General features: G+C 33.3%; 1 protein-coding gene and 1 pseudogene across 2 annotated transcripts; one reads left to right on the plus strand and one right to left on the minus strand.

Annotated features, from left to right (window-relative positions):
• The first annotated feature begins 517 nt into the window (after positions 1–517).
• On the plus strand, positions 518–18,986 carry LOC128226667 (uncharacterized). Of its 2 annotated transcripts, none has more exons than XM_052936648.1 (10): positions 518–621; positions 6,159–6,209; positions 8,614–8,664; positions 10,122–10,172; positions 11,626–11,709; positions 13,347–13,685; positions 14,022–14,226; positions 14,542–14,625; positions 15,588–15,686; positions 16,223–18,986. In XM_052936648.1, exons 2-10 carry the CDS (start codon positions 6,160–6,162, stop codon positions 16,514–16,516), a joined length of 1,257 nt encoding a protein of 418 aa, XP_052792608.1. In that variant the 5' UTR covers positions 518–621; position 6,159; the 3' UTR covers positions 16,517–18,986. The 2 variants fall into 2 exon arrangements, with proteins under 2 accessions (XP_052792608.1, XP_052792606.1); XM_052936646.1 differs by having other exon boundaries at positions 522–651.
• A 6,096-nt stretch (positions 18,987–25,082) lies between these two features.
• Positions 25,083–26,013, minus strand: LOC128226344 (uncharacterized; annotated as a pseudogene).
• Positions 26,014–26,221: the final 208 nt, after the last annotated feature.

Raw genomic sequence — 26,221 nt, forward strand, 5'->3', positions numbered from 1 at the left:
ATATTATCAGTCAAAATTTATGTTTGTTATACATGTGTATGTATTGATTTTGAATAAGAGTGTCACTTTAACATGATTAAAACCTGTACCTGCTACACTTACAATTTGAATTGATTGGTCATAATCTTAAAACTACCTCGAAGGCATCCAATGTCAATGACAAATCAGCTATCATCTCGGTCCATGCATATTTCATTCAATTATCCAAATGTTCCTGATAACATGGCGCTAAGGGCGGGGGGGGGGGGGGGGGGTTACTATGTTTGACAAACATATTGTTAAAAAATAATGTTTTAACGATCTTATCCTTGTTAAAGCTACCAACACGGACGTCTGTTTGTCGTGAAACATATGAATCCTACCTCTCCAGTTCGCAAGGTTGTCCATATGAAATCATTGCTGACAAGTTATGTCATCATAAAGGAAAATGGTCAGTTCATAATTAATGTATGGATTTACTCGCGGGCCAACCGTTCATCAGCACTTTCAATGCTTTGATTACTTCTGTAAGCCATACGCGTCTACTCACCCAGATGAAAATGGCTAACTATCGCGAAACCGGATGAAAATTGTGATAAACAAAATGTTGTAAAGTCAAGAGGAAAAAATAGGGTCGTTCGGGTGAGTGGAAACAAATAACGTTTTTAAAACGTAAGTCAAATGTAAACACATTACTACTTTAAATACTTTGTCATATATTTGGAATGATTTTATGTTTAATATATTGACCTTGTTGTCATGATAAACTGTTAAGTAATTTAACTCTTTTCTGGTCTACTTTTGATTTTAATAACAAAGAAGTCAAACTTTTATGTGCTATTTTATTAAGAAGGAATGTAGTTAAACTTGCACTCAATGTTGAAACACAAGATTTATATCCGGGGCAAAATTCAGTTATTTAAAGTATCATATTGGATTTCGCAATGCGGAAGGCTTTTATGTCCATAAACAGCCATTTAAACCAACTACATAATCACTATACCATGAATGAATGAATGAATGAATGAATGAATGTAAATATTTGTATAGCGCATTATAAAACAAGTCTCAAGTTATCCATCAAGTTACAAATGTCTTCATATACAATCGTGCATGCCGACAAGCCCACAGTGCTAAAGGGAGAAATAAGAATATAACGCTTTCGTAAATAAATGTCTTCTTATGTGATTTCGTTTTCTCTTAAAAACGATTTTTAAATATTTTAGTTAAATATTTTCACACATTTACTTTTACATTTGTTTTAAACATTATAGACACTATATACATCACAACGAGCGTAAATGTTTTGATAAGACATATTATTATTATTATTATTATTATTATTATTATTAAAAGTGTCAGTGTTATGAGTTCTGAAAGTATATAGCTATAATAGGGATATGATCGAACCAAGATGGAAACATTAATACATGCGTGTGTACATGGCTGTATCGTAGGTAAAATAAGACGCTTTCCAAATGCTTAAAGGTTTAAAAACATTCTCCGAAATTTTGTCTTACAATTGCGTTAGATTCAGATGTCGTATTCCATTCCTAAATGGCAAAATAACTTCAGGTAAGCATAAGTAATACTAATTTCGGATGAATAAAGAAAGAAACAAATTAATTTGACTGATAATCAATTATCCAATGTGATGACACTATTTATAAATCTACGACTGTTCGTCGGAAGGCATACCAGTAATTGATGTAAAGACTTATCTCAAAAACTGCACAGCGAGTTAAGCCTTTGTAAACAGGTTCAAATTTCAACTGCCTAGCGATGTTACTAATTTACAGACACAATAGTTAAAATGTTTTGGCTATATAAATGTTTAAATGCAGCGTCGGTTAAAAAGATTGGAATGAATATGTTACTAACAATATATCTTATGGGTTTAAATCGATAATATTTTTTTATGAATTATTATGCTGTAAACATGCTCACAGTGCTGCCACGGTACCTCGTCGGGTGTCATTTATCACAGGGTGAAAAACATGTGCAGCCAGACCGGGCTCGAACCTATGCCTACTAGTTTACATGTGCGAATGCTCTTCCGACCTAGCTACCAGACCGCTTACACACCTTCTCACAAAAGCTACGGTAAAAGTGTACTACAGTGGATTCAATCAGTTCATGAGCATGCCGTGCTTCGATACATTTATGAATAAATGTGAATGACAATCCAATGGATACAAACTTTGGATAATAAATACCTTCAAAGGTAGGTTTTCGTTGTAGGGACTTTTTTACTGTTTTGATCTTGATAGGAAATTCCAAATTTGCCTACATCCTTCGTTACAGTTTTATTTCCGTTATTTAGGTGGTCTTTAAATTTAAACATGTTTTGGTTTTGTCTATAATATCTCGGGTTTGCTACGGAATTTGGATCATTCGAGTATATAATGAAAACTGTCTTCTATATTGTTAGGGCAGGAAGGACAATGTATTTCATTGTATGGAATACCTAGCCTTGGTTTCTTTAGAAGATTTAAAGGGGATGCAAGACTTTACATGTTTGAGTTCATACTTGGGACCATTTGATTATTCTACAGTCAATTCTTATCAAATATCTTAAAAACTAAAATATCGGGATAAGATCAAAACTACGTTTTAAGTTGACATATCCGACGAATGATTTTTGTTTGCGTGATTTCATACGTTTAGATAGAAAGAATATACGTAAATATGAAAAATAATGGTCAAAGCTTTAGCGATTTTTTAAACCAAGCTTGGTTCTCTAGCTTTACCATATATTTGTCAGTCTATAATTTCTATGATTAAGTACAGGTGTGAAAAGTTTACCTAGGCAGCTTATAATACTGATTGATCTGTAATTGTCCGGTGATTTAGAGTTCTTGTTTATATATTGGCCGACCAACTTTTGGAATATAATCATATGTCTAAAATAAGGTTAAAAGTTTATTACGAAATGGCAAAATGATGTGTTTCGTAGATTTAAGGTGCTTGCTACGAAATTGTCGGATTGACTTGAATCCTTGTCGTTGTTGCACTCATATTCTCTACTCCATCTTCGGTGAACGGTGAATTCAATTTTTCCTCATTAACTGCAGATTTATAATCATATTCTCCAGGTTATCTATTTTCTTAAAAACATAGTAAAATTCATTCATGGGACGGGACGGGGTGTATATGATTTCTTATTCTTATCTAGCGTCTTTAAATAGGACAAAAAATATGTAATTCAGTTGTTATTTTCTTTGATATTCACGCAAGCTCTTATTTTTGTATTCATATTGTTTATTACTATTATTTTGCGATTATATTTGCTTGTTTGTTTTTGGTAAAGCATCTCCAAATTCAAAATGACATGTCCATAAGATTACAATACATTTAGAAGATTTATTTCAAAATCGCTTAAGTTTTGTAACATATTTGTAGAGCATATTAAATAGTCGAATAAAGATTTTTCTTTGAAAGTCGATTGATTTATCATGACCAAACCGTTTATTTAAGATCAAAAAGGGTTATTATTCTTAAAAATAGCAATAATGTTACCAATATTCATTACTTTTGTTTCGATAAAGCCTCTTTTTTGAGGATTTGGCCTTATCTTATTAGTTATACTTGGTTGAAATACTGCAATGCTTTGTTATCGGAATCGAAATATTCCAAAATAAAGTCACCGAATTCAACAGAATCAAATATATTAGATGTGTGCCCGTTTGTTTCTCCTTTAAAATGACATTTTCGCATTTTCGTATTTGCTGCACATATCAATTACTTCAGATTCAAAAAGGTTCAATTCATCATAGTTGAACAAGCTTAAAGTTTCAGGTGGAATACAAATAACGCCTGCAATAAAATATTTATCTTACATCTTTCTTAATATGGATGCACAGAATAAAATCAGATTTAGTTTGTACAACAGTCGAGTCCACTTGATCGTTAAATAAAATTTTGTTTTCTTGCCGAAGATATTAAATTATTATTTAGTACGTCTATAGCATCAGACACATTTACGTATATAACATCTGTTTTATCAAGCAAACATGCAGACAACCTAACTTAATAAAAGTTTCATTTAAGTTTCAGTCGATGCTTCACCGAACGATTCGCTTCATTAATAATTGTCAATTTTGAATGTTCAAGCTACAATGTCGTGCCAGCACGATCACGCAAATTAAAAACAAATTGGTATATTTAAATGCCATCAAAGGTTATAACGTTATTGCACCAGAAATTGACCGATCTAATATCGCATTGTTTACAAATATTAACTCAATGGAATTGAAATAAATCGAAATTTTCAAAATGTATTCCTTTTTCTCGGTACATTTTCTTAAAATGTGGAATTTCAGGCTAATTGGGGAAATCAGGGTCCGTCGCCGGTAACAGCTACGACAAAGAATGATCAAAAGGCCCCGGTAATTACTCTAGCGAATAATAAAAGTTTACGCCAATTTCTTAAAGATTTATTTTGATAATCGAAAATTCGATCGAAAAAATAACCGAATATTCGAAAATCAGTTTCGCATTCGTTTGCATCCCTATTATAAATACTAAACTCATAATTCAAAAACCTGAAATTTAAAGTATCCTAAACCACATCAAATGTAACACACCATCCAAGTGAAATAAATGCAAGAAACTATGATGAGAAAAACCATGACTCGTCTTCCCTTAATATGTGGCAACTGTATATTTACCATTTTAAAAAAAGGAGCTTAAGGTTTTTCAAACATTTTTTCCCTCCGAATTTTATTTTAATGCAACCCTTTATCCAAACGGGCATACAAAAAGCACTATTTCGGATATCGTAGTTTAAATTTTACGAAAACTGTCGTTTTGGTCATGACGAAATCTCCGGACACAGTTTGGTCACGCTGTACTGAAGTTGGTATGTAGGTATCTAGATTTCACGCGCTCAATTTTATTTCCGAAACAAACTACTGGTTCCATCACATTTTTCAGTCATTTACGACTCAAGGTAGTAGCACTTTGAATTGACAGTAGTCCTATTTTGATACATACACACATGTAGCTTGAATAACTCCGCTCGGCTGAGAGCCCGTAATAATTAACCAATGGCAAATAAAGGAAAAGGACGAACACACATGTTTACAAAAAACAACAACAAGTGATTCACATGACATCAAGGGACAGGCGTGATAGCTTTATTGACATCGGTAACGCTGCAACCAAGCCATTCATATCAACTCAATTCTATGCAACTCAATATTCCCTTTTAACATAACAATTTACATTTAAGTAAGAACATTTGAAAACTGAATATTTCAACATGTGGACACAGTACGAAGACGTAGATTGATTGTTTACAACAGGTTTTGAATTGATCATGCTATACCAAATAATTATTATTTGGTAGGGGAATGTGGTAAATTCAAATAGTATCATTCTTTTAATAAACAGGTAATGTTTAATATAATTCACTCATTTAATTTAAGGTACAATATAATCAATACAGTAGTGAGATAAAACACAACAGTTTCAAACACAAGCTTCGTTTCGTTTAAAGGGATTAACTAAGAATTTTAACTGTTTTCTGTTTTTCTCCAAATAAGCCATTGATATAATGGTGTTTTAAAGCGTTGGACGGAACAAATGGGAACTATAATTTTCTACCTTTGAAATTATCTAATAAGTAGAAAATAAGTTTCCTTGATTTAATGTAATATAAATAAAATTTAAATGCAAAGCATTTCTGTAGCAATCATGATTTTGGTAGTAATTATTGTAGTTTTGAAGAGGTTGATACTCCAACCACAGTGCAGGAAATTGAAAATATTACAAAAGTATTAAAGAAAAATAAAGCTTCCGGCGGTGACATATGTTAAATGAATACTTCAGTGCAACTATTGACGTTTTGATCGTCGTATTTAGTTGATGCATTTTTTGTGCTTAATGCTGCTATAAGTAAATGTTTAAATGAAAATTGGGGATTTGGAAAACAAAATAGTGTTAAAATGTTTAAATATATTCTTTGACAGTAGCTTGCAGGTGTGATATAGTAAAGTTGATTTCGTACTTGAGATAAAATCTAAATTTACACATATTGTACGTTAATTTTTTAAACCTTATATCTGATGGAAAATCCAAAGGAAACAACGTAAAATGAGAGTTAAAAGGTAAACATGGTATAGATGAGGTTGTATCAGTTATGTATCAAACTGTGATTATGTATTATTTTCTTTCAGGATGGCACATCAGCCAGAAGATTGTGTTCCTGGAAGGAAACGTGATCCAAGGTTAGCATTTGATTATATTGTTCACTGGTATATTTTTTGCACGTGACTTCTGCACTTACTGATAAAATGACAAAAAGTAAAAACTACTTAAAACGTAAATTCTATGTTTATTCATCATGACATTTAATTTCATTACCGTACATAGGTTACAGCTTCAATTTAATTAGAAAAACGTTGGCATTTTTGCCTGTTCTCAAACCAAGTATACCACCATTTTCGTACCAAAGAAACCATATGGTTTGATATTTTTTATAAGCTCGACTGTTTGACGAATAAAAAGAGCTTTTCTACTCACCTAAGCGTAAGCGTCATACCTCGTTTTAAGTTCCGCGTGCAAGTTAGTATGTAAAGGGATGTTAAGGTTTGATACATTATACATAGCGTTCCAGTCATCACAACTAATAAAATAATCAAGAGAGACAACGCTATGTTATAAATAATGGAAGTTGTTACCTATGATTGTCTACGCAATGCTGGTTTAAGTTTAACGTTAACGTACTTTAAGTGCATATCTCAGTTTAACTGATAATCTATACAAAGCTTCAAATCACCAAACCAATTAAATAAAGTGAAATGAAGTTTGCAAATTATGGCACTTGTTTTGTCTCAGAAATTCTCGATCTTCTTTGATTGCATGTATCTATACGTCCCTATATTAAAGAAATCTTAATGCTATTGATTGAAACTTTAAAAAAACTACTTTGCAGTCAACTGTTGACTAAAGTTTTTATGGCCATTGTTATTCTTACATTCGAGCTTTTCGTGCAAGTACTTTTAAGCTTCTATATCACCAACCGCTCACTATGTTAGATTAAAACTTGAAACAAAACTAACCAGTCAACATATATACTAGATCAAGCAAGTTGTGTAGCTGTTGCATGATATTTTAGCAATCATGAGTAAACATAAGCGTCCAGCAAGTGTATTATTTCTTTTTTGAGATAGAATGCACACTTTTTTTTATTCCATATACGGTGTTTTCAACACTGGGCTGTAATATTTGATGATTTATCATAGCCAGTGGCACATTGATCGAACTTCTCAATGACCATTCAATTTAATCACAGAGTGTTCTTGTTTATTCTACGTTTAAATAAATGTTTAGATTCAAAGTTAAAAGGAATAACATATCGAAATACACATTTAATCAGTTAACGACATTGTTTACATCTATGTCATTGACTGTTTGACATGTTTTCATCAAAGTAGGGCAAACTTGATTTCCTCCGTTACAGCTGAGTATGGCTTTATATAGTGTTTTACGTACAAATATGTGAACATGACAGTTGATTTAAAATATTCGGTGGTGGTATACTTGAGTGTGTACATGCACATGTTTTAGTTTATTCCGTGAGGACTCGATATTAGAAGTTTAGTTTAATTATTGGGAATACAGATAATAAAGCAACTGAAAAAGTACTTTAATGATCATTAGGTTCTAAAAGGCATCAATTTATTAGCAGTATGTTACCCTACTTCCATGTTTTAGAACTGTTACAATATCATTTCCCAAGCGATAATTGACTGAAAGGTATGGCTATAACAAACAAGTGTAACTCCACCCAAACTTTCCTGTTTTGTAAAGTCACATGTCCATGTAAATGTCATGTGCTGAGTGTATGTATGTATATTGTGATGTTTGAGTGGTTAAACAAGTGTTTTTTTTATCTTACATTCTCATTGTTTCATATTTTCACTTAGCCCCTTTAACTATTTTCTGAGGACTAACTTGCTCTATCTTACTAGCGCTCGACCTGCGAGGTTCAAGTGAATTAGGTACTACTTGTACACCAAAATTCAACATTTTTAAACCACTTTACCTACTTTTTCAAGGAACCTTTGTTCAAGTCATATTTATACTGCCACTGAGTCTGGTAAGTTGTTTTACCATATATTTTAGTCAATAATTTAAAATATTAAACTGTAGAAACTAATTTAGCCTGTTTGTATTTCTTGATAAAATGAGCGTGGCCCTTGTATTTTGTATTATCATATATGTTCTTATATTTATATGCATTATATTCATTTTGTAGGCTTTCTTATATTCACTGGAAAATAAACATTCGTAACCCCAGAAGTGTTGGTTGTGAAAACCCAACGGTCTGCACCAATATTTATTATAGCTATACCTTTCAGTCAATTATCGCTTGGGAATGGACTGTACATGGTAATCGAAATAAATAACTGTTAGCCATTTTCCTTGATAAAAGTTGGTTAACTGATGTCAAATGCGGCACCACAGTATTTTTCCCAGAATGTTGTGAACAAAACCTTGAATTAACCTGAAGGAAAGATAGTACCTTACGAATGCGTTGGTATGAATGTCATGTGTATTTCAATTCTTTAATTTCAAATTTGTATGATTTTCTTAATCCGGCTGTGATAATTATTTATTTTCTTTCAGGATGTCACAACAATCAGAAGAATGGGTCCCTGGGTGGAAACGTGATACAGGGTAGGGATTTCTCAATTTTATGCAATCAAATAATTTTGAGAGTGTCTTGCTATTACTTGCGAAATGTCAAATTGTTAAAGCACTTTTAACGTAACGAATATGTTTGTGAGTCATCCTAATGATTGTCCCTGCATGTTTACCTTTATGCCATTTTTTTTATTAATTGATCAACGGATTTTTTTGAAAAAATGTTGGACGGGTGGTGCGAAAAAAAAAGGAATTCAGACTTGTAAGTTACTTAATTTTTTACAATGCATGTATTTTTCATAGCGTTTGTGGGGAAACCCAAAACAAAAAGATCAAAATATCATTAATTAATAGCAGCAATTACATCGCTTACAGTTGAGTTTACATTTATTACATTTTTTTTTGTTTAAATGCAGATGGTATGTTCAAAAATGAGAATATTTGAATTCTTGTATGGTCTCAGCTCAATTGAGGCCGCCACTTTGAAATCAATTTTTAAAACTGCATCCTTATGTTGCAAAGGAACAGGCAACAGGTTTTACATCATTTCATGTGCACAGAGATTTCAGTTTTGGAGATTTCGAAATATTTGAGCGTCGGATCCGTTAACCAATTTATTAAAAAAGGCCTTAAGTCCATCATCAACCATTTACTGTGTTTGATTTTACCTTTGAAAATCAAAAAGTCTATAGAATTTCTAAATCAAGCAATTTGGGTAGCTGTTGCAAGTTGATGATTAATGCATGTATTCCCTCGTAGCAGTTGTTATATTGCCTGTTTAAGCAGTATGCAATTTTTTTATTCCTGGTTTAGTGTTTCAACATTTGATAATTATTTACAGTCAATGATACATTAATCGACTTTGTAACGGACCACATAACTGGATTTAAGATTTGAGTGTTTTTGTGTATTCTACCATTCGAATAAATATGAACACACATGCAATATTGAGGTATAATGTTAAAAGTTGTAAATATCATAAGACACTTTTAATCCATCTTTGTTATTGTTCAGTTTTAATAACCGAAAATGCAGATTTTAAAGCAAATGCAAGTTTTATTTAATGCTCATACATTGATTTCAAAGTGCATTATTATTCACGGGCAGTGTGTCATATTAAGTCAATATTTTATGATATTTTGATTACGGCCATTCCTTTAGGTCAGTTATCGCCTTTGAGTGGACTGTTGATGCAATTGTATATAAAACCTTTCAGTTATAATACCCCATAACATGGCAATTTTAATTAAAACTGTTAATCATTTCCCCCATAACAGGTGGTTGGCTGATCTTAAAAAACGAAATCATAGTCATTTCTCGTTTAGAATGCTGTGAGGTAAAGTTTAAAATAACCTTTCGGGAAACATAGTTCATTATTATTTTGATGGTATGCCAATCAGGTGTATAAGGTCATTTTCAACTCCTCCAATTTCGAGTTTGTATTATTGTTTTTAAACAAATGTGATTTAATATGTTCTATTTCCTTTCAGGATGGCACAACAGTCAGAAGAATGTGTTCCTGGACGGACATGTGATGCAGGGTAAGCATTTTACCATACATATATAATATGAAATTGCATATTTTTGCACTTAATCGCCATATGACAAAACACACTTAAAACATGAAATATATGTTTATTGATCATGGCATTAAATATCTTATAAATACAAATGGTGCAGCTTCATCTTTACGTTCTGGCTCTAAAAGGAGCTGATGATATGAAATGAAGTACTCATTGCATAAGACTGATGTATATTATTGCATTTCTTTAAATGTCCTGTCACAAACATAATCGGTATTTCGATTGTTGACCAGCTATGGATGTGAGAGTCATATTAACGCATTGTATAACACATTAATAGATTATACCTACTTGATGAAAATACCAGGAGAAGGAACAGGAATAAACACATTGACAAAAATACATTTAGTATTCACTGCATTTTTTAACTGGTTACTTATTCTTGATAACTGCATATTCAAAAGAAACTTTCAAGGTATTTGATATCCAAAACTGTACACATGCAAAACCAACTGCAAGAAAATGTGTCCGATTGTATAATAAACAATTACTTATTCAATACATGGCGTCGATATACAATTTAATGTTCATTAGTGGTTTTTTTTTATATTTTTGGGTGTTGGATCTCCTGTGTTTCATGTTGATTGCAGAGGGGGTAATCCCCTAACACACTATTTTTGGTACACAGTACAGGTGGTTGTTAAGTACGCAATTAGGGAAAGTTGTTTACACCCACATAAAAAAGGATGCCGCCAGAAATTAAAACTGAGTTTGAATTCCTTTGCTTTACAAGAGAAGATGTGACATATTCCCATTCTTGCTTCAGCTTTAGCACATGTGCCATATATGTCAGGGCGTCGTGCCAAATAATGATGTCAAACTGCTATAATGTATTACTAGTTTTTACTGTAGTTGTTTCTATGTTACAGCTAGTATTGTAGTTGTTATTATTTCAAGTACTTGTAAATTATTTGGCATTTACCTAAGTATTTCTGTCACCAAGAATAAAAAGTAGAACTGACTAAAATTACATTTTATAATACTGCCTTCTTTTCCCGTCGATCTTTTTGAAACGTAAATTGTACATCAAAAACACAATTAGTTCCATGAATGATTTTGATGGTGCCTCACATATTTTTTGAAATGTCAACGAAAAAGTATTTTGTTCGCCTATAAATCACCTTTGTTATAACATCTTCTGCTGTTTAATCTCACAGCAAGTGTTTGAATAAGGTACAAATCGTTTTACATTGTTTGCTTACTTCCACATTTGTGCGGACTTTAACGCCCATTTTCTTAATGTTCACGGAATGTTATTAAGTTCGTTCGATCAGCCCGGCGGTCATTTCATCTTTGTATGACACCCAGTTGAATTTGTAAATAATGTTTCTACTTTTTTTGTGGTAAATGGCAAAGTACTTTTCTAAACAAGGTTTATTCACATAAATGTAGTATATATGCTATGTTCCAGAGTTAAGGTAACACCACCAGTAGATGAAAAACGACTGAAAGAGCTGAAGAAAAAAGATCTGGAAATAAGCCGACTCATTGAGGAGTAAGACTTTTTCATTTATTTATACATTTCAATCTGTAAGAGCATTAACTCAGAAAATGAGATCTGCTTTATATGTAATGTTAGCAAATTCAGAACATCTTTTCACAAAAACTCGTGTAACCAGCAACTTGTTACGACTCTCTTAAATTCCTCGGAACATACGGACATGAATCCCATGGTAAGCTACGTAATGATTAATATGAAATCTAAATAACATAGCTTATATTAATTTATTAATAAATATCCGGTGGAATACCTTTAGATTATTCTGGGCAATGAATGGCTATCCTGGTCATAAATCAATTCCCTCTTACCTTAAGGCGTATTCATTAATCATAGGGCTCGGAAACAAACGATACTCATGATGCATCCGAATGTTAAACCATAACTCAGAAATAAATGTCTTGACTGTGAAGGGTTACCGCCACCACTATATGGCAGGATTGGTCTGCCGCGGAACAGTATTTATATATATATATACATATATATATATATATATATATATATAGATATATATGTGTGTGTGTGTGTGTGTGTGTGTGTGTGTGTGTGTGTGTGTGAGCTTTTGTCCGTCGTACATCGTCCGTCGTCATCCATAGTAAGTTTGTCGACCAATCTTGGAAACGATGTGTAAGGCGACACTATCAATGTTTGATTTTGGTTTATATCTGACCACTAAATTTCGAAATATTGCCCTTGATTCATTCACAAAGCGATATTCAACATTGTTACCGTTCTAGCATCTTCTTCCTTTACCGAACCTAGTAATATTTTCAATGAAAGTGTATGACAATTAGATCACAGCCAAGTTCGATTATGGGCAAAGTTCGTAAACTTTCGAGGTTAATTTGGGACAAATCGGCTCATATAAAACACAATTTTATTCCACAAGTAAAATAAGAGTGTGTATTGTATGACAAATGGCAGATTCTTTTTATCGCATGCCTTTGGTGGTGAGAAAATAAAACAAAACCTCATTATTTCACCTGCGCAGCTAATGAGCTGAAAGCCACAAAGCAAATCGTGTTTCCCCGTTGATAATTACGTTATATTTGTGCGGCTCCATCGCCGTTGGCAGCCAGTTTATTGGCGCCTCGACCGCAGCCCCTGTGCGCCGGATCTTTCGCGCTTACATGGACATTTCAAAGTAAATACAATTACACATAAATCACCACCGTATATTGTATATATGTGAATAATTAACCAATGTGACGTCCATTTTGTGTCATTAATATAAAAAATAACATCAAAGTTTATTAGTGTAAGAAAGGTCATTAAAATAGTTATCATGTATTGTGTTGTGTTTGACACGATAGCTAACACAATTCTTCTTTAATATAAATTCATGATATCATGGTAAACATACTCAGACATAATTGGAATTTATATAAATTTTCTTGTGTCGTAGTGCAATAACTTTAACCTTGGCCATAACTTTCCAAGATATTCAATTGGGACTTAGTTTTACAAGACAATACGCATATGTTTAGAAGGGCACATAACTCTAGATTAAATAAATATCAAAGTATTCCCCATTGTTCGACTACAAACAGACGAGTGTTTGGTGTAAAGCTCTCTACAACACGAACATGTGACATATTAATGTATTCGAGTATAGTTTGTATGTTTAATTTCAGAAATAGAAAGCTAAAAGACTTATGCGACATCAAGTCGTCATTGCTTAAACAAACTGAAGAATTTTGGAGCCAGCGGGAGCGAACAATGGAACAAACAATAAAAAGTCTTGAAGTAGAGTCGCAACAAATGGAGCAAACGATAAAGAGTCTTGAAGCCAAGAAAAAACATATTGATGATCGTTTAAATCAGGAGCTTGCAAGCAAATTGCATCTCGAAGACTGTTGCAAGCAATTAGAAAAGGAAATGAAAAGGATATACAATGAACAAGAACATATTAATAGTAATCATCAGAGGGAGCTAAATGAGATAAGAAAAGAAAGAGAGGAACTAAAAAATAGGTATGACAACATTTCAACTCTCACGGGCGGCAATCATTCAGAAGATTGGCTAGGACTTAAACAAACCCTAAAGCAATACTTTACATAATGATATTAATTTAAAACATCTTAAAAGATGATGAAGTCTCTATTGCTCAGTTAAGAATACAATGAAAACTCCAGGGACATCCGAGTAGCCGAAAACTAAAAGAAGAACAACCTGTAATGCAATATGGTTTGATATTAAAGGTAAAAGCTGGTGTAAATCAAATATGACTATCAGATTGAGGTAATTTGTCTTTTGTTGCTTTTACGTATACACTTGTCTGAAAACGATAAGTATTCAAACTTCTTCAGATTAAGCAAATTGGATCTTCAATTGTATGGTAAAAATGCTGACATTCCTGATCTGAGCGACCCCAACAGAGCCATAAAATTGTGTGAGAGATTTAGTCAGCTCTACGATGACGAATGGACAGATGCTTTTGACGATATGTTGAAAAACGAAAACATAAAAGTATCTCAAAAGGATGCGACGGTTTTCTTGATTGAGATACTACAAGTAAGTATTGGAAAGTGTGAGGCATTGAGAAAGAATATGTTCTCTATTTTTTTTTAAATATATGCATTATATATCCAACCATTTTTACTGCATGCCTTTTCCACTCTTTAATCATAAATATATCAAAGTAAAAATCATGTACTATGTTGTTGATGATGCTTAATTGGTGTTAAATTAACTTTAATAAAGTCTTTGTTATCGGAGTTCTAGTTAAGTCACATTTCCTGGCATTCACTGAATTTGCGTATCTCTCCATCACTGTTTCACCGTCTGTCAACGTACCGCATTCTAATATTGGTTGTCTGTACTTTTCAGAAAGCATTCGACTTTTGTGAAACCACTGCTTATAATCACTTTGAACGACTGAAAGAAGTTGTTTTCAGTCCGTTTGGGAAGTCGGTATGACCTTTTAATATGTTTGTTTAACTTGTTTCCTTCCCTTGTATTATATAATACGCAGAACATATATTAGGCTTTAAACAACGGAAAATTGCTGTTTTTATGTGCACTCATGAAGTCGTTTACACCTCGTAATATTTTTTTTGTTGTTAAGGTCCTGTTGTCGATACAGATATTTTTATACTGTTCGCATACGAACTTTGCGAAGCATGGCAGTCAGTTGTTTTATACAAAAAACGTAAACAGTGCACGGCTGGGTGAGGTCATGCATGATATCTCCAAAATTTAACAGCCAGACTCCACGCTTCAATTAGAAACTTAACCACGCCGGTAGTTTATGCTTTACCTCAGTTTTGCAAACTGTAGTATTTTACTTTGTGGATGTATGAATATATATCCCATGTTGATGTTTACCATTTTTCTAGCCGAATTTTTCAACGCAATAATACGGGTAATAGAAAGCTGGAGGGGGGGGTGTAGGGTTTTTATTTTTATCTAATTGTTATGAAAATTGTTAAAATACGTGTCTGTTATATCTGGAACACTAATGGAAATTGGTCACCTCAGGTCAAAACTAAGTCATCAGGTCAAATCTTCGAAATAAATAATGAACAAGTACATTCACCTACTATTCTATAAAGATAAATGCATAATTCCATTTTTCTTTCACAAGTTATTTTCTATGACCTTTGGTCAGAATATTTCAATCAAAGACAAAAGTTCTGCTCCAACAAATGTTATAAATGGTAGTAAAATACATGTTTTAATTACTGCCCCCTTACCATGTATTCTATTAAAAACGCTACTGTCAAGGTTTAATGCGGCGTTCTGCATTCCGATAAACATTTAAACATTGGTGGGATTATCTAAGTACACGTTTCTGCAATGTTGTATATTTCAATAATAATAGAAGTAAATACATGTATATATTGGTAATTGAAATTGTGTTGATATACTCAAAGGACACTAAAGCCAGACTGAAATCCAGAGAAGAACGAAGGCTTAAGGAAACCCGAAGACAGATCGCAGCTTACGATGGTGTTATTGATGAAATAAAAAAGGTAAGAGAAAATGGTAAGATCGTTTACCCCGGTCAGCTCTAGTCAGCTGATGCAAACTTTAGAAGTTTGTGGAACATCTAAAGGTTTGAAAGGTGACCAGTCTTCGAATGGAAAGTTGCCAAGAAAACTATTTCAAAACTAGGAATGAATCACTTGACTTGTAATACAAGACTAACACCGCCAATGATTGTACGTTTTATTCAGTTGGTGATATAACTTGCTTTACATGTGCGTATTGTCATTGTGAATACATAGAAAGGATATGTTTCCAGTACGTGTGTCATACAATTAAAAGGACAGCGCACAAGAATACCAATTCAATATGTATAACACTTGCGGTCTACATGAAAATAAACGTTAGTCTTTATGTTTAGATGATATTATTATAGACAAAGTAATGAAAATATATTTAATTGTGTGGTTTTTGCAAACAATTGTAATACTTTATCACCCAAAAGCGATCGGCTACATATAGTCGTCTTTTTGTCGATATGAGATGAGTAAAACATACATTAGAAATATGTTTAATTGTACAGGGCTTCATTTCGACTCTGACCGACCCTAAAATCAAGGAGTACGTTCGAATCACCAAGCCTTTCCTGGAGCTGAGTGTTGAGATATGCTGGATGATGGTGCTTCACGAACCACCGCTGTACATGGACATGAGTGTCAGAATCGGCGAACCATTCGACACTAACAAATACACATCCAACACAGCCTCCGGAAAGACTGTGGAATTTCTAGTTTGGCCTCCATTGTTCAACGGTAAAGGAGGAGGTCTTCTTTCTAAAGGCGTCGTGTCGACGCAGAAGATAATCGGCAGGAAATAAGAATATATTGAGAGTTTCAAGGAAAGTTTGTATTCAAAAAGAACGATATAGTTTTAGAATACGTGTTTAGATAAACTCATAAATGTGATGTTGATTTTGTTTTACTTTCTGGTATTGATGAAGCATCCTTACACGTGAGGTATGTGGTATTGTAATAGAGTATCATTTTGCTATTATTTGTTATCACATTTGAAACGTTCCGTAGAGTGAAAGATTTTTGTTTATTTACTATTCTTGATTTTTAAAGCATTGTTATATCTTTGACAGAACCATAATGCATAGCTGACATGAGCAAGCACATAACCACTACATTCTCAAACCAGTCGAGAGAATTGTGGTTATCTTTCCACCATGCTTGCCCAATTCCTTTGCATGACCTTTGTATATGAACGTAAACAATGTTATAATGCACTATTTCTTTTTCTCTGTTGTTTTCTTGATCATATAATGTGTAAATGGATCTTCATGCAATACAATACGTTTAAAGTTCCACCATCTATTGCTGTCTACCAATGCATTGGTCTTTTTCGAAAATCGTTTGACGAATGTATTATTGACCTTGTATGCCGTGGTAAGTATGGTATTGACATTTATAAGATTGTATATGACTCTATTGCACAACAATGGCTCCCTAACTTTTATATATGGATCATTGAATGCTGTCATTTGTCGCTATATTTTTCTTAGTTATTTAGGAATAGTTTTGTAAAGAAGAATAAGACTTATGCTTCATCAATTAAATACATGGGTGATATGTAAACGACTTTAATGAAATGAATACACTTTAAAAATATTCTGCTCTTTGAGATATTTATTATGAAACATTTATGTAGTCTATTTAACCTGATACAAATAATATTTTCAATACGCTTTGCATAACGAGCTGCTGTCTATGAATACACAATCACTTTCTGACGACCTTCAATCAGCCAAACAGAGGCCTTCCCCCACCCTATCTGAAGTCAGCTATGATCTTTAAAATTTGAAATTTTATCCAATCAATCAACCAATCAATTTTGTATTTATTTCTTGATAGGACATATGCATACATATACACACTTATTTAGATACTTTTAATGCATTTTATGGAAACATATCAACACTTAATTTGAATTATGATTATATAATTTAAATAACGCATGTACATATATAGGTCCGATTGATCAGTGGCATCATTATACAACAATATAATCTTTGTGTAACAGTTTTGGCAGACTATCAGTAAATAAATTGGTACGATATCAAAAAAAATTCCTTGTTACCATTATTATCAAGAAACGGCGCTACAAGTTCACCGACGAGTTTTATTGTAAATCTTATTTGGTCCAATTCTGATAGAAACGCAGTGTCGAAGCACGATATAATACACACAAACATAGTCCGCAATACAGTTGTTTTTGCACTTCCATTTTTGGGTTGAGCAATTTTGTCGTTGGTTTGGACATTAGATTTTTTACAAAGTGATATAGAATTAGTCGCAGCTGGGACACCATAGTTTTGCACGACTTCACGTCCTGTCCACAATTAACAGCGAGACAATTGTTTGTAAAATTCTTAAACGAGAAGAGTATGTCATAATTTAGTTTCTCGACATTTCTGTCTCGTATGTAATGTAATGTAAAGTGCTTGACATTTCTTTCCACACATATTTGTTCGGCAATGAAGTCGGATCTACTTAACACTGTTGAAAATGTTTTACAAATAGCTGTAAACAACGTTCTTTATGGAAGTGTTACAAAATTTGACAGATATCTACGTATAAAAATATTTCAACATGTACTTTTAACACTCGAAATCAAATATTGAACATAAAAGCTCTGTAAATTTTTAACAACAAAATGATGTTGTTTTTTTTCAATAGCATACATGTTATGCGCAGTTAAGTTATACCATTATTCACGACCATAAAGTGCTATAAGGTTGATTATTTTCCTATTTAAGATCAACGCTAACTAAAGGGTTTACACCGATGGGCTGAACTCCCTTGGAAGCCATGAGAAAATGCATTATGAGCCTTTTGTAGTCTTTCCTGAATTCTTAGCGAAATTATACTGGAATCATGTCTTATGCCCAAGTGATGTACATTATCTTCATGTTCGCATTTAGGACTACAGTATGATTGTATAATAGTTTTCCGCAGATCCCCAGCTGTCCAAGTTTGTATAACAGGCAACCGTGCCACACCGAATCCAACGCAGATTTCTTGTTGAGACAAGTGGCGAAATATACTTCCGCTCTTAATATGTATGAAGATTGTTTCCAGGAGGATTGTTTCAAGTAATCCTTGTTGCTGCTGCGACGTAAATGGTTTGTCCGAAGTGGTCGCAAGAACAGTCGTTTATTTTTATTACTGGATTCTAGATTGAACATTAAAAATGTCGTCATACGTTGTTATCACATTACTTTCAATTACATTAAATGGTTCTACATGTTGTTTGAATGTTGGCTCGACTAATGTATACTCCAATATAGATCTAGTTGGCATAAATGTAGAAGTATTTTTAGATGACAGGACAATAAATTGTTTAAACAGATGAAGTGCGTAAGGTTCCTTAAGTTTCGACTCCCTAGACAAGCGTCCTGCAGAAACTGGCCATAGAAGTCCCCTGCGGCAATAACGCCATGACAAATGAAATATTCTTAATCACTTAAACTGACTGGTAAACATTTTTATCGTTCCACGCTGGTTGGTGTGTACAGAATATTGTGTAAGGCTAGGAGTGTAAACACTTAGCTTCTATTTTCTATCTTAATGGAGTTATAAGTAAGAATGCCAACCTGTCCTGAAACTTTAACCAGACACAGTCTCAGAGACGAGTAGAAAAGCCACCTTTTCTCCACCCAAGTTGTTCGTGTACTCTTCGTTAAATCGTAACTGGGATCGTTAACACAAAAACGGCCCGGCCCTGGCTTGCTCTCCGGTCGTTGTTTTTATTGCGTCGATCCCAATGACCTTTTCTTTTTCAATGTTCTTTGATGTCATTTTGGTACCAATCGTCGTTTCTGGTATGTTCCGTTCACAACCGGAAACCTCTTTCTTGGTGCTGGGCGGTTATTTCATGGTAACGTGGCGACTGGGGCTGCTCGTCCAACTTCCCCTTGCGACAAGTTCCGGTATTTGAGCCCAATCGGCCAAAACATTGTTTGAATCCCTCCAACAAACCGGTTAATGTTGTCAAAAATAAATTGTTACAAAATTATTTTAACATTTTGTCAGTCAACTAAACAAAGGTGATTATGTATTGTTACTTAAGTATGTTGCTTGGGTGATGACTGTTTTTTTTTAAAGTTAAACGTAAATACAACAACATAACAGTGTGTTCTATACAGTTTAATTTGATTTACAAATTGGCTCGACCCTTTTCACATTCGTCTATAAACTTTCTCAGGGGCGTAGCCAGGCTTTATTGAATGTAACGCACAAATGTGGGAGGGTATGGGAGGGGAATATCTCTGTAACTGTAGGGAAAAATGGAACTAACATGTTGAGCATTGACGTGCATTTTAAGGGATATTTTGGTTCTAGGCCTCCGAATATAGTTACCAGGTAATTTTTAGGCTCTGTAAGCTATCTAGCACATAGAAATGCTTTCAAAAGCTGATCTTCTCTTTATTCTGATGTCAAAACATAGCTTAGCCCTCGACTTTGATGTCCTGTTTTTTTCAAATTGATGTTACGCACGTGCGTAAGTCCGTAACGCTGGCTACGCCACTGAGATTACAAAATTTATCTATATCGGGACAAATCATTCGTCGTTATTTTGACATTTAAAATAAGCTTTCCTAATATTCCAGGCGAAATGTTTTTAAGACATAACTGATTTCGAAGCTTTATGAGCCACAACATCTATAACGAATCAACCAGTCGTAAATAGCAAAATTTGTTCACATCTTCAATCTATTTGCCGTTATACACGAGTGCATCGTTAATCCTTCCTCGACCCTTTGTTTGAAAACCATGTTTTTGTCTTGTCCACTTTCACTTCCTGTTCCATATTTCACGGTTATCCCTTAAACAGTATAAATGGTTTTGTAGTCCCTCGACGGTTTCACTTAGTAAAACACAATCGTCGACAAACTTAATAAGGATTACTGATAATTGGGCATACATGTATATGACTCCTGCATAAGTATTTCCTCAAATATGGGATTCATTGTTGTTCATGGGAGGCATATCGTCGACGCAATCTCCCCCTGGAAAAGGCCTATTCCGCTGTCCACGATTTTCCTTTTCGATTTAACCGACCATGTTTTAGTCTCTCGTTTATGGCATTCGTAAATAAGTTTCAAAAACATCGGATCAGGGATATTCCCCTTCAGTTGTTCACTTCTTCTTTTGGCTTCTTTTACAATACTGGCATGACCACTCCCTTTAACCAACCTTGGGGGAAATACGCCAGAGTCGAGAATTATTAACGAGTTCGCACAGGGGCTCGATTAATATATATCAGCAATTTCTATGAAGTATTCGTTTAAATTAGCGTCACTTCCGTTGGCATCTTAAGCTTTTAAAATGCCAGTGCGATTTAAGCTGCTATAATTTTTACATTGAGCTTGTCCAATTCATTGTAATCAACGTCATTTTATAATGTCTCAATCACTATCCGGGCCTTGCTCCGATGATTACCCGCATACTTTTCAAAATGGTCTTAAAATATTTAAGCGTTGGAGTGGGATCAGCTTATTGTTTTTTTTTCGATTAAAAAAAATAAAATTCCAAAATCTTCATGGCCTTCGTCGCCTTGAATCATGTATTTGTATATTTATTTGCCTTTCTTAATGTTGTACTTGTTGTAATGTTGTCCAATTTTGCTAAGCGCTATGTATTTGCCTTTTTTATCTACAATATTCAAAGTGTTATTTGCACAATCGTTATCGGTATTTTAGTCTTAATTTTTTGACCTTAAGTTTATCTTCCATGGTCTTGATTGACTCAAGATGACTATAGATTTTTGTAAGCCCTTAAAAGGGTTATATTTCCTGCTTTTTTATTATCGGATAATCTCGTTTCAATGTCTTTAATATCAAGATCTGCACTATCTAAATGATTAATAATCGTGTTCATCTTTGACTGGATTGTATATAATTGACCCCAATATGTAAGACGCTTTATAATGATTGAAAAGGTGAACTGTGTAATTGGTGTACAGGGTACCAGTCCCATATTCTGACCTTTCTCAGGTGAAGCCATGTTTGTATTATATTGGCCATGGTGAGACGAAAGATCCTTGTCCGTTTTGAATAGATCTTCCTTTCGAAAAAAAACAAACAAACAAAAAAGCAACAACAACAAAATACAGAAAGACATTTCACCACATAAGTATCCATGACAATCATTAGTCACCAAATAATCCACTATAAATACCTTCTAAATTCCACGTTGTCATGTTTAGATGTAGAGTACCTCCCATTCGATTTGAATCGGGACGATATGAAAATCCTGCATTGAACAATCGTCTGTGCCCTTTCTGTGATAATGTTGAGTCAGAAACGCACGTGTTGTTACTCTATTATAATAATGCCAATGTTAGAAAAGGCGAAAATCACCAATCCATTATTTCAAAACATATCTGATATAGATAAACGATCTTTTACATTATCAGCTAATATATTGTCAAAATATTGATTTCAAAACATGCAACATTATTCTTAATAATCGGATGTTTTATTTATGTAAGTAATGCAATTTAGCTTTTAGTATATTTCTGTTTCATTTAAAGTTACAAATGAATGTTAATCAGTTCATCTGCCGGTCAGACTGCGGTGATAATATAGCGTTTACTTCCTTTCTTAATTATGCATGACAGTGCGCGTCTATTTTCAATGTTTTCATCATTATTTAATATAACGTTTATAGTATATTTCTTAGTAAATGTGATATTGTTACCATGTGCTATTCCGATTACTGTGGTATATAGTAGTTCTTCTGCATATAAAAAAGTAAGCTACACCATTGATATTAATTATAATCAGTATAATTTTTCCGTTAACAGTACGTAGCGTCCTTTATACTTCTACGCTAAACACCTTAACGGAATTCCAGCTAAGGTTGTGTTTCATGGAGCAAAATAAAGAAATAGTTTAGAAGTAGTGTCTATCATCAAAATTTTACTACAATTGACAAGCTATTGCTAGCGTTCCTCACCATTTCCTCGTAGTTGACCACCTACAGCAGTATTATCTACCATAACTATTTCTAGTAATATTTGTTACACTGTAAGTAGTTGGGGGTAGGTGGAACTCGAGCGTGGTATGAAACCACTGGGGGTGTATATCACATACCCCGCCAGTGTAACGAATATATCTCACCAAGTACTTTTAATAATAAGATTATTTTAAGATATCATGTATTTGTTATGTCAGATGATTAAAACATTTCACAATAGAGACCACAGTTTCAATCCCAACTTTCTATGATTGTCAGAGTGATTGTCTCGATGGAATTAATGTTAAGTTTGATTATGAGCCATATCGTATCGAAATGTAAGTCAATGGGTCGAATACTAATGGGTCGAACAGTAATAATAGTAGTAAAGCAAATGTATTCGTAACATATTACATAATGCTACTGATACCACACCCCAGGGGCGTATCGATTGTTAGGTGTATGGTCTTAGATTGCATTACCTGTCTCGTATGCCTATGCAATATTTAGCGGGCGTTTGATGGGAGTTATGCTATAGTATTGAAATGTTGGCTACATTTCAATCGAAATCCTCATAAGAAGTGGTTATATGTTACCCGTATTCGAGTACTACGAAAATATATATGTAATATATATATATATATATATATATATATATATATATATATATATATATATATATATATGTAATATATATATATATATATATATATATATATATATATATATATATATATATATATATATATATATATATATATATATATATATATATATAGGCTACATTTTGGCGAATTCAAATGAAGTCATTCCAAAACAGTTGTCTTTTAATAGCTTTTTTATTTAATGAAAAGGATATAATAAAAAATATATCAATTATTGTCATCAGTATTCAAAACAAACACTTTGTTTGTATTGCACCATTTTTGGTTTTGACATATACTTATAAGCTCATAAAGACTGACGAGCCATCTAACTTATTATAACGGATGCCGCAACAAATTCATAAATTTACAAACGTCTAGCTTTAGAATGGCCAAGTGAAGTAATATGATTTTAAGAAGCTTACTCTCTACTTAAACATAGATTCCTTACACCAATCCAAACGTTCTTTGGCAGTCCACACGATCCTGAGATACACTCGCTTCGCTTCTTTGATACATTGGAGAAGACAATTATTCGTTTGGCGTGACAAAATAGATCCCCCTATATATGAAGTCAATATCTCATTTCGGAAGATATTACCTAGAATTAATTAGCAATCATTGCATCTCGGACGTTGCTATTTATTTGTAGAATAAAAGATGGCATAATGTATCCGGTGGAAACACGACTGCCGAAACTAGTTGATCAGTAAATAGAAGGTCATGATTTTATATGACGAGGAAGAAACTGAATTGCTTCCAAATAACTATAGCTTTGGCACTTTTCGAAAAATAAATGTAACTGGCGTTTCAGCAAATGTAACACACTTTGATGACTGAAATGTATGTTCCTGATTAAAAAACACACACTTTTATGAGGCCGGCTTGTGTTTCTAGGAAAGCACTTCATAGAAACCAAGGCTAACTTTTACTATACACTATAGGTTACCCCAGCCTAATACCGATATATTTAGTTTATGGTTAAAGTCATCTTATCAACAAAGCATTTAGTTTTTAGTTCCATTGGTGCTTTTGATAAAATTATAGCTGACTTTAACTCACTGTAACTGTAGTTTCTCTGATCTCGACGCATGTAAAGAACGTTTCGATTAAATTAGAACTCTCGAAATCTTTATAAACCCTTTCAATAAGAACACAAGTATATTAAGATGTACGACATCGCGTTTTCAGTAGTTTGTAGAGGTATGAAACAACTATGTAGGGAACGTGTCTTCGCCAATAGGTCATATGGAAACACGTACGTTTGCAGACGAACAGTATAATACGATTAATCACTGCCAGCAGGGTCTTCCATTGTGGAAATTACAGAGGTTTTTTCACAAAACGTCAAAAAAACAACGTTTTAACATAAACATTTACATATATATTTTCAACATCACACACACACACGCACGCACGCACGCACACACGCACACACACACACACACATGTGCGTGTGAGATTGCGTGCGTGCGTGTGTGCGTGCGTGCGTGTAAAGCTTAACGTTAAAATCCATCACTTGCCATTAACTTAGATATATATTCTGGTCATATATTCATTACTAAATTGAAATATTAATATTTTTTAAGTGTAGTTTATAAGAGTTTATTTCAGAATACAATAGGCAATACGCCCATGCGTACACAATCAATAAAATTTGTTAATGTTTATAACATAGTCAATGGTCACTCAATCTTCCAATCATACAGTTACAAATTGGTTTAACAATCACAGTTCCATACAACAACATGAACACAGCGAGAGGAATAACCAAATATTATCCGTAATAACTATAGAAGGCATTTCTCAACTCGAAAGCTTTGAAAACAAACATAGATAATTTTATATTTACATTAGTATTTTGAGAGGTGAATGTGAACAATTCTATAAATTTAAGCATATTAGGTCTTGCATAATACTATTTATCTATGTAGGCTTTTCTTATATCAGTATATAATTTTCATTCAAGAACAAAATGATATTCATCTTCCAGTGCATCACATAAATGACATTTTCTTTCCGAATAAGGTATAGCAGCTGGTTTATGCCATCTACCAGCCCCTACCTGTAATCTGTGTGCAGACATCCTTAATCTTGACAATGCAATCTTATACTTATCAATGTTAACATCCTTTAAATATGTTGTTATGTTGAAATCTGCAAAAAGTACATAGGTTCTAGCTCTGGTAGACTCTGTTAATTCTGAGTTCTAAGCTCCAACTCTGTATAAAAATATCAGTAACTCTTTGCTTAAAAGATATATCCCCAACTCCTTGGTTTAACCATACATCATTGAATCCAAGCCTCTGTAATTATTCTCTTAACATGTATATCCATGATCTATTATTTGGATTTCTATCTACTTCTAAATACATTTTATCATATACAATTCTGACATATTTTATAGTTTGCATATTTACTATTATAAGCCAATATCTAATCACATTTACAGAACGTTAACTAAACAATGAAGTCCTACCTAGTTCACCATAAACAAAATTATTTCAAGTTTGTTTTCTTACTCCTAATATTTCTTTACAAAAATTTAAATGTACTCTTTTTATTTGCTGACTATTAAAAAGACCCCACACTTCAGAGCCGTAACTTAAAACTGGATATATAAGTTTATCAAAAATATATAATCTATGCTTCACAGACAACGTCGGAAATTTGGATAAGCACTGTCTAAGTTTATATATACCCTTCATAGCCTGTCCTGACAATGTTTCAAAAGTACTAGTAAAGGAACCCCCTGGTGTGAATACAATTCCAAGATATGTAAACTTGTCAACAATTTCTAATTCCTGGCCTTTATACAAAAAAATTGAATTCCTCCTTAATCTACCGCCTTTCCTAAATATCATGACATTTGTCTTTAGTGAGTTAACACTTAACTTCCATCTATCACAATATCTC

Source organism: Mya arenaria, chromosome 3 (assembly GCF_026914265.1).
Source record: "Mya arenaria isolate MELC-2E11 chromosome 3, ASM2691426v1".
Lineage (NCBI taxonomy): Eukaryota > Metazoa > Mollusca > Bivalvia > Myida > Myidae > Mya > Mya arenaria.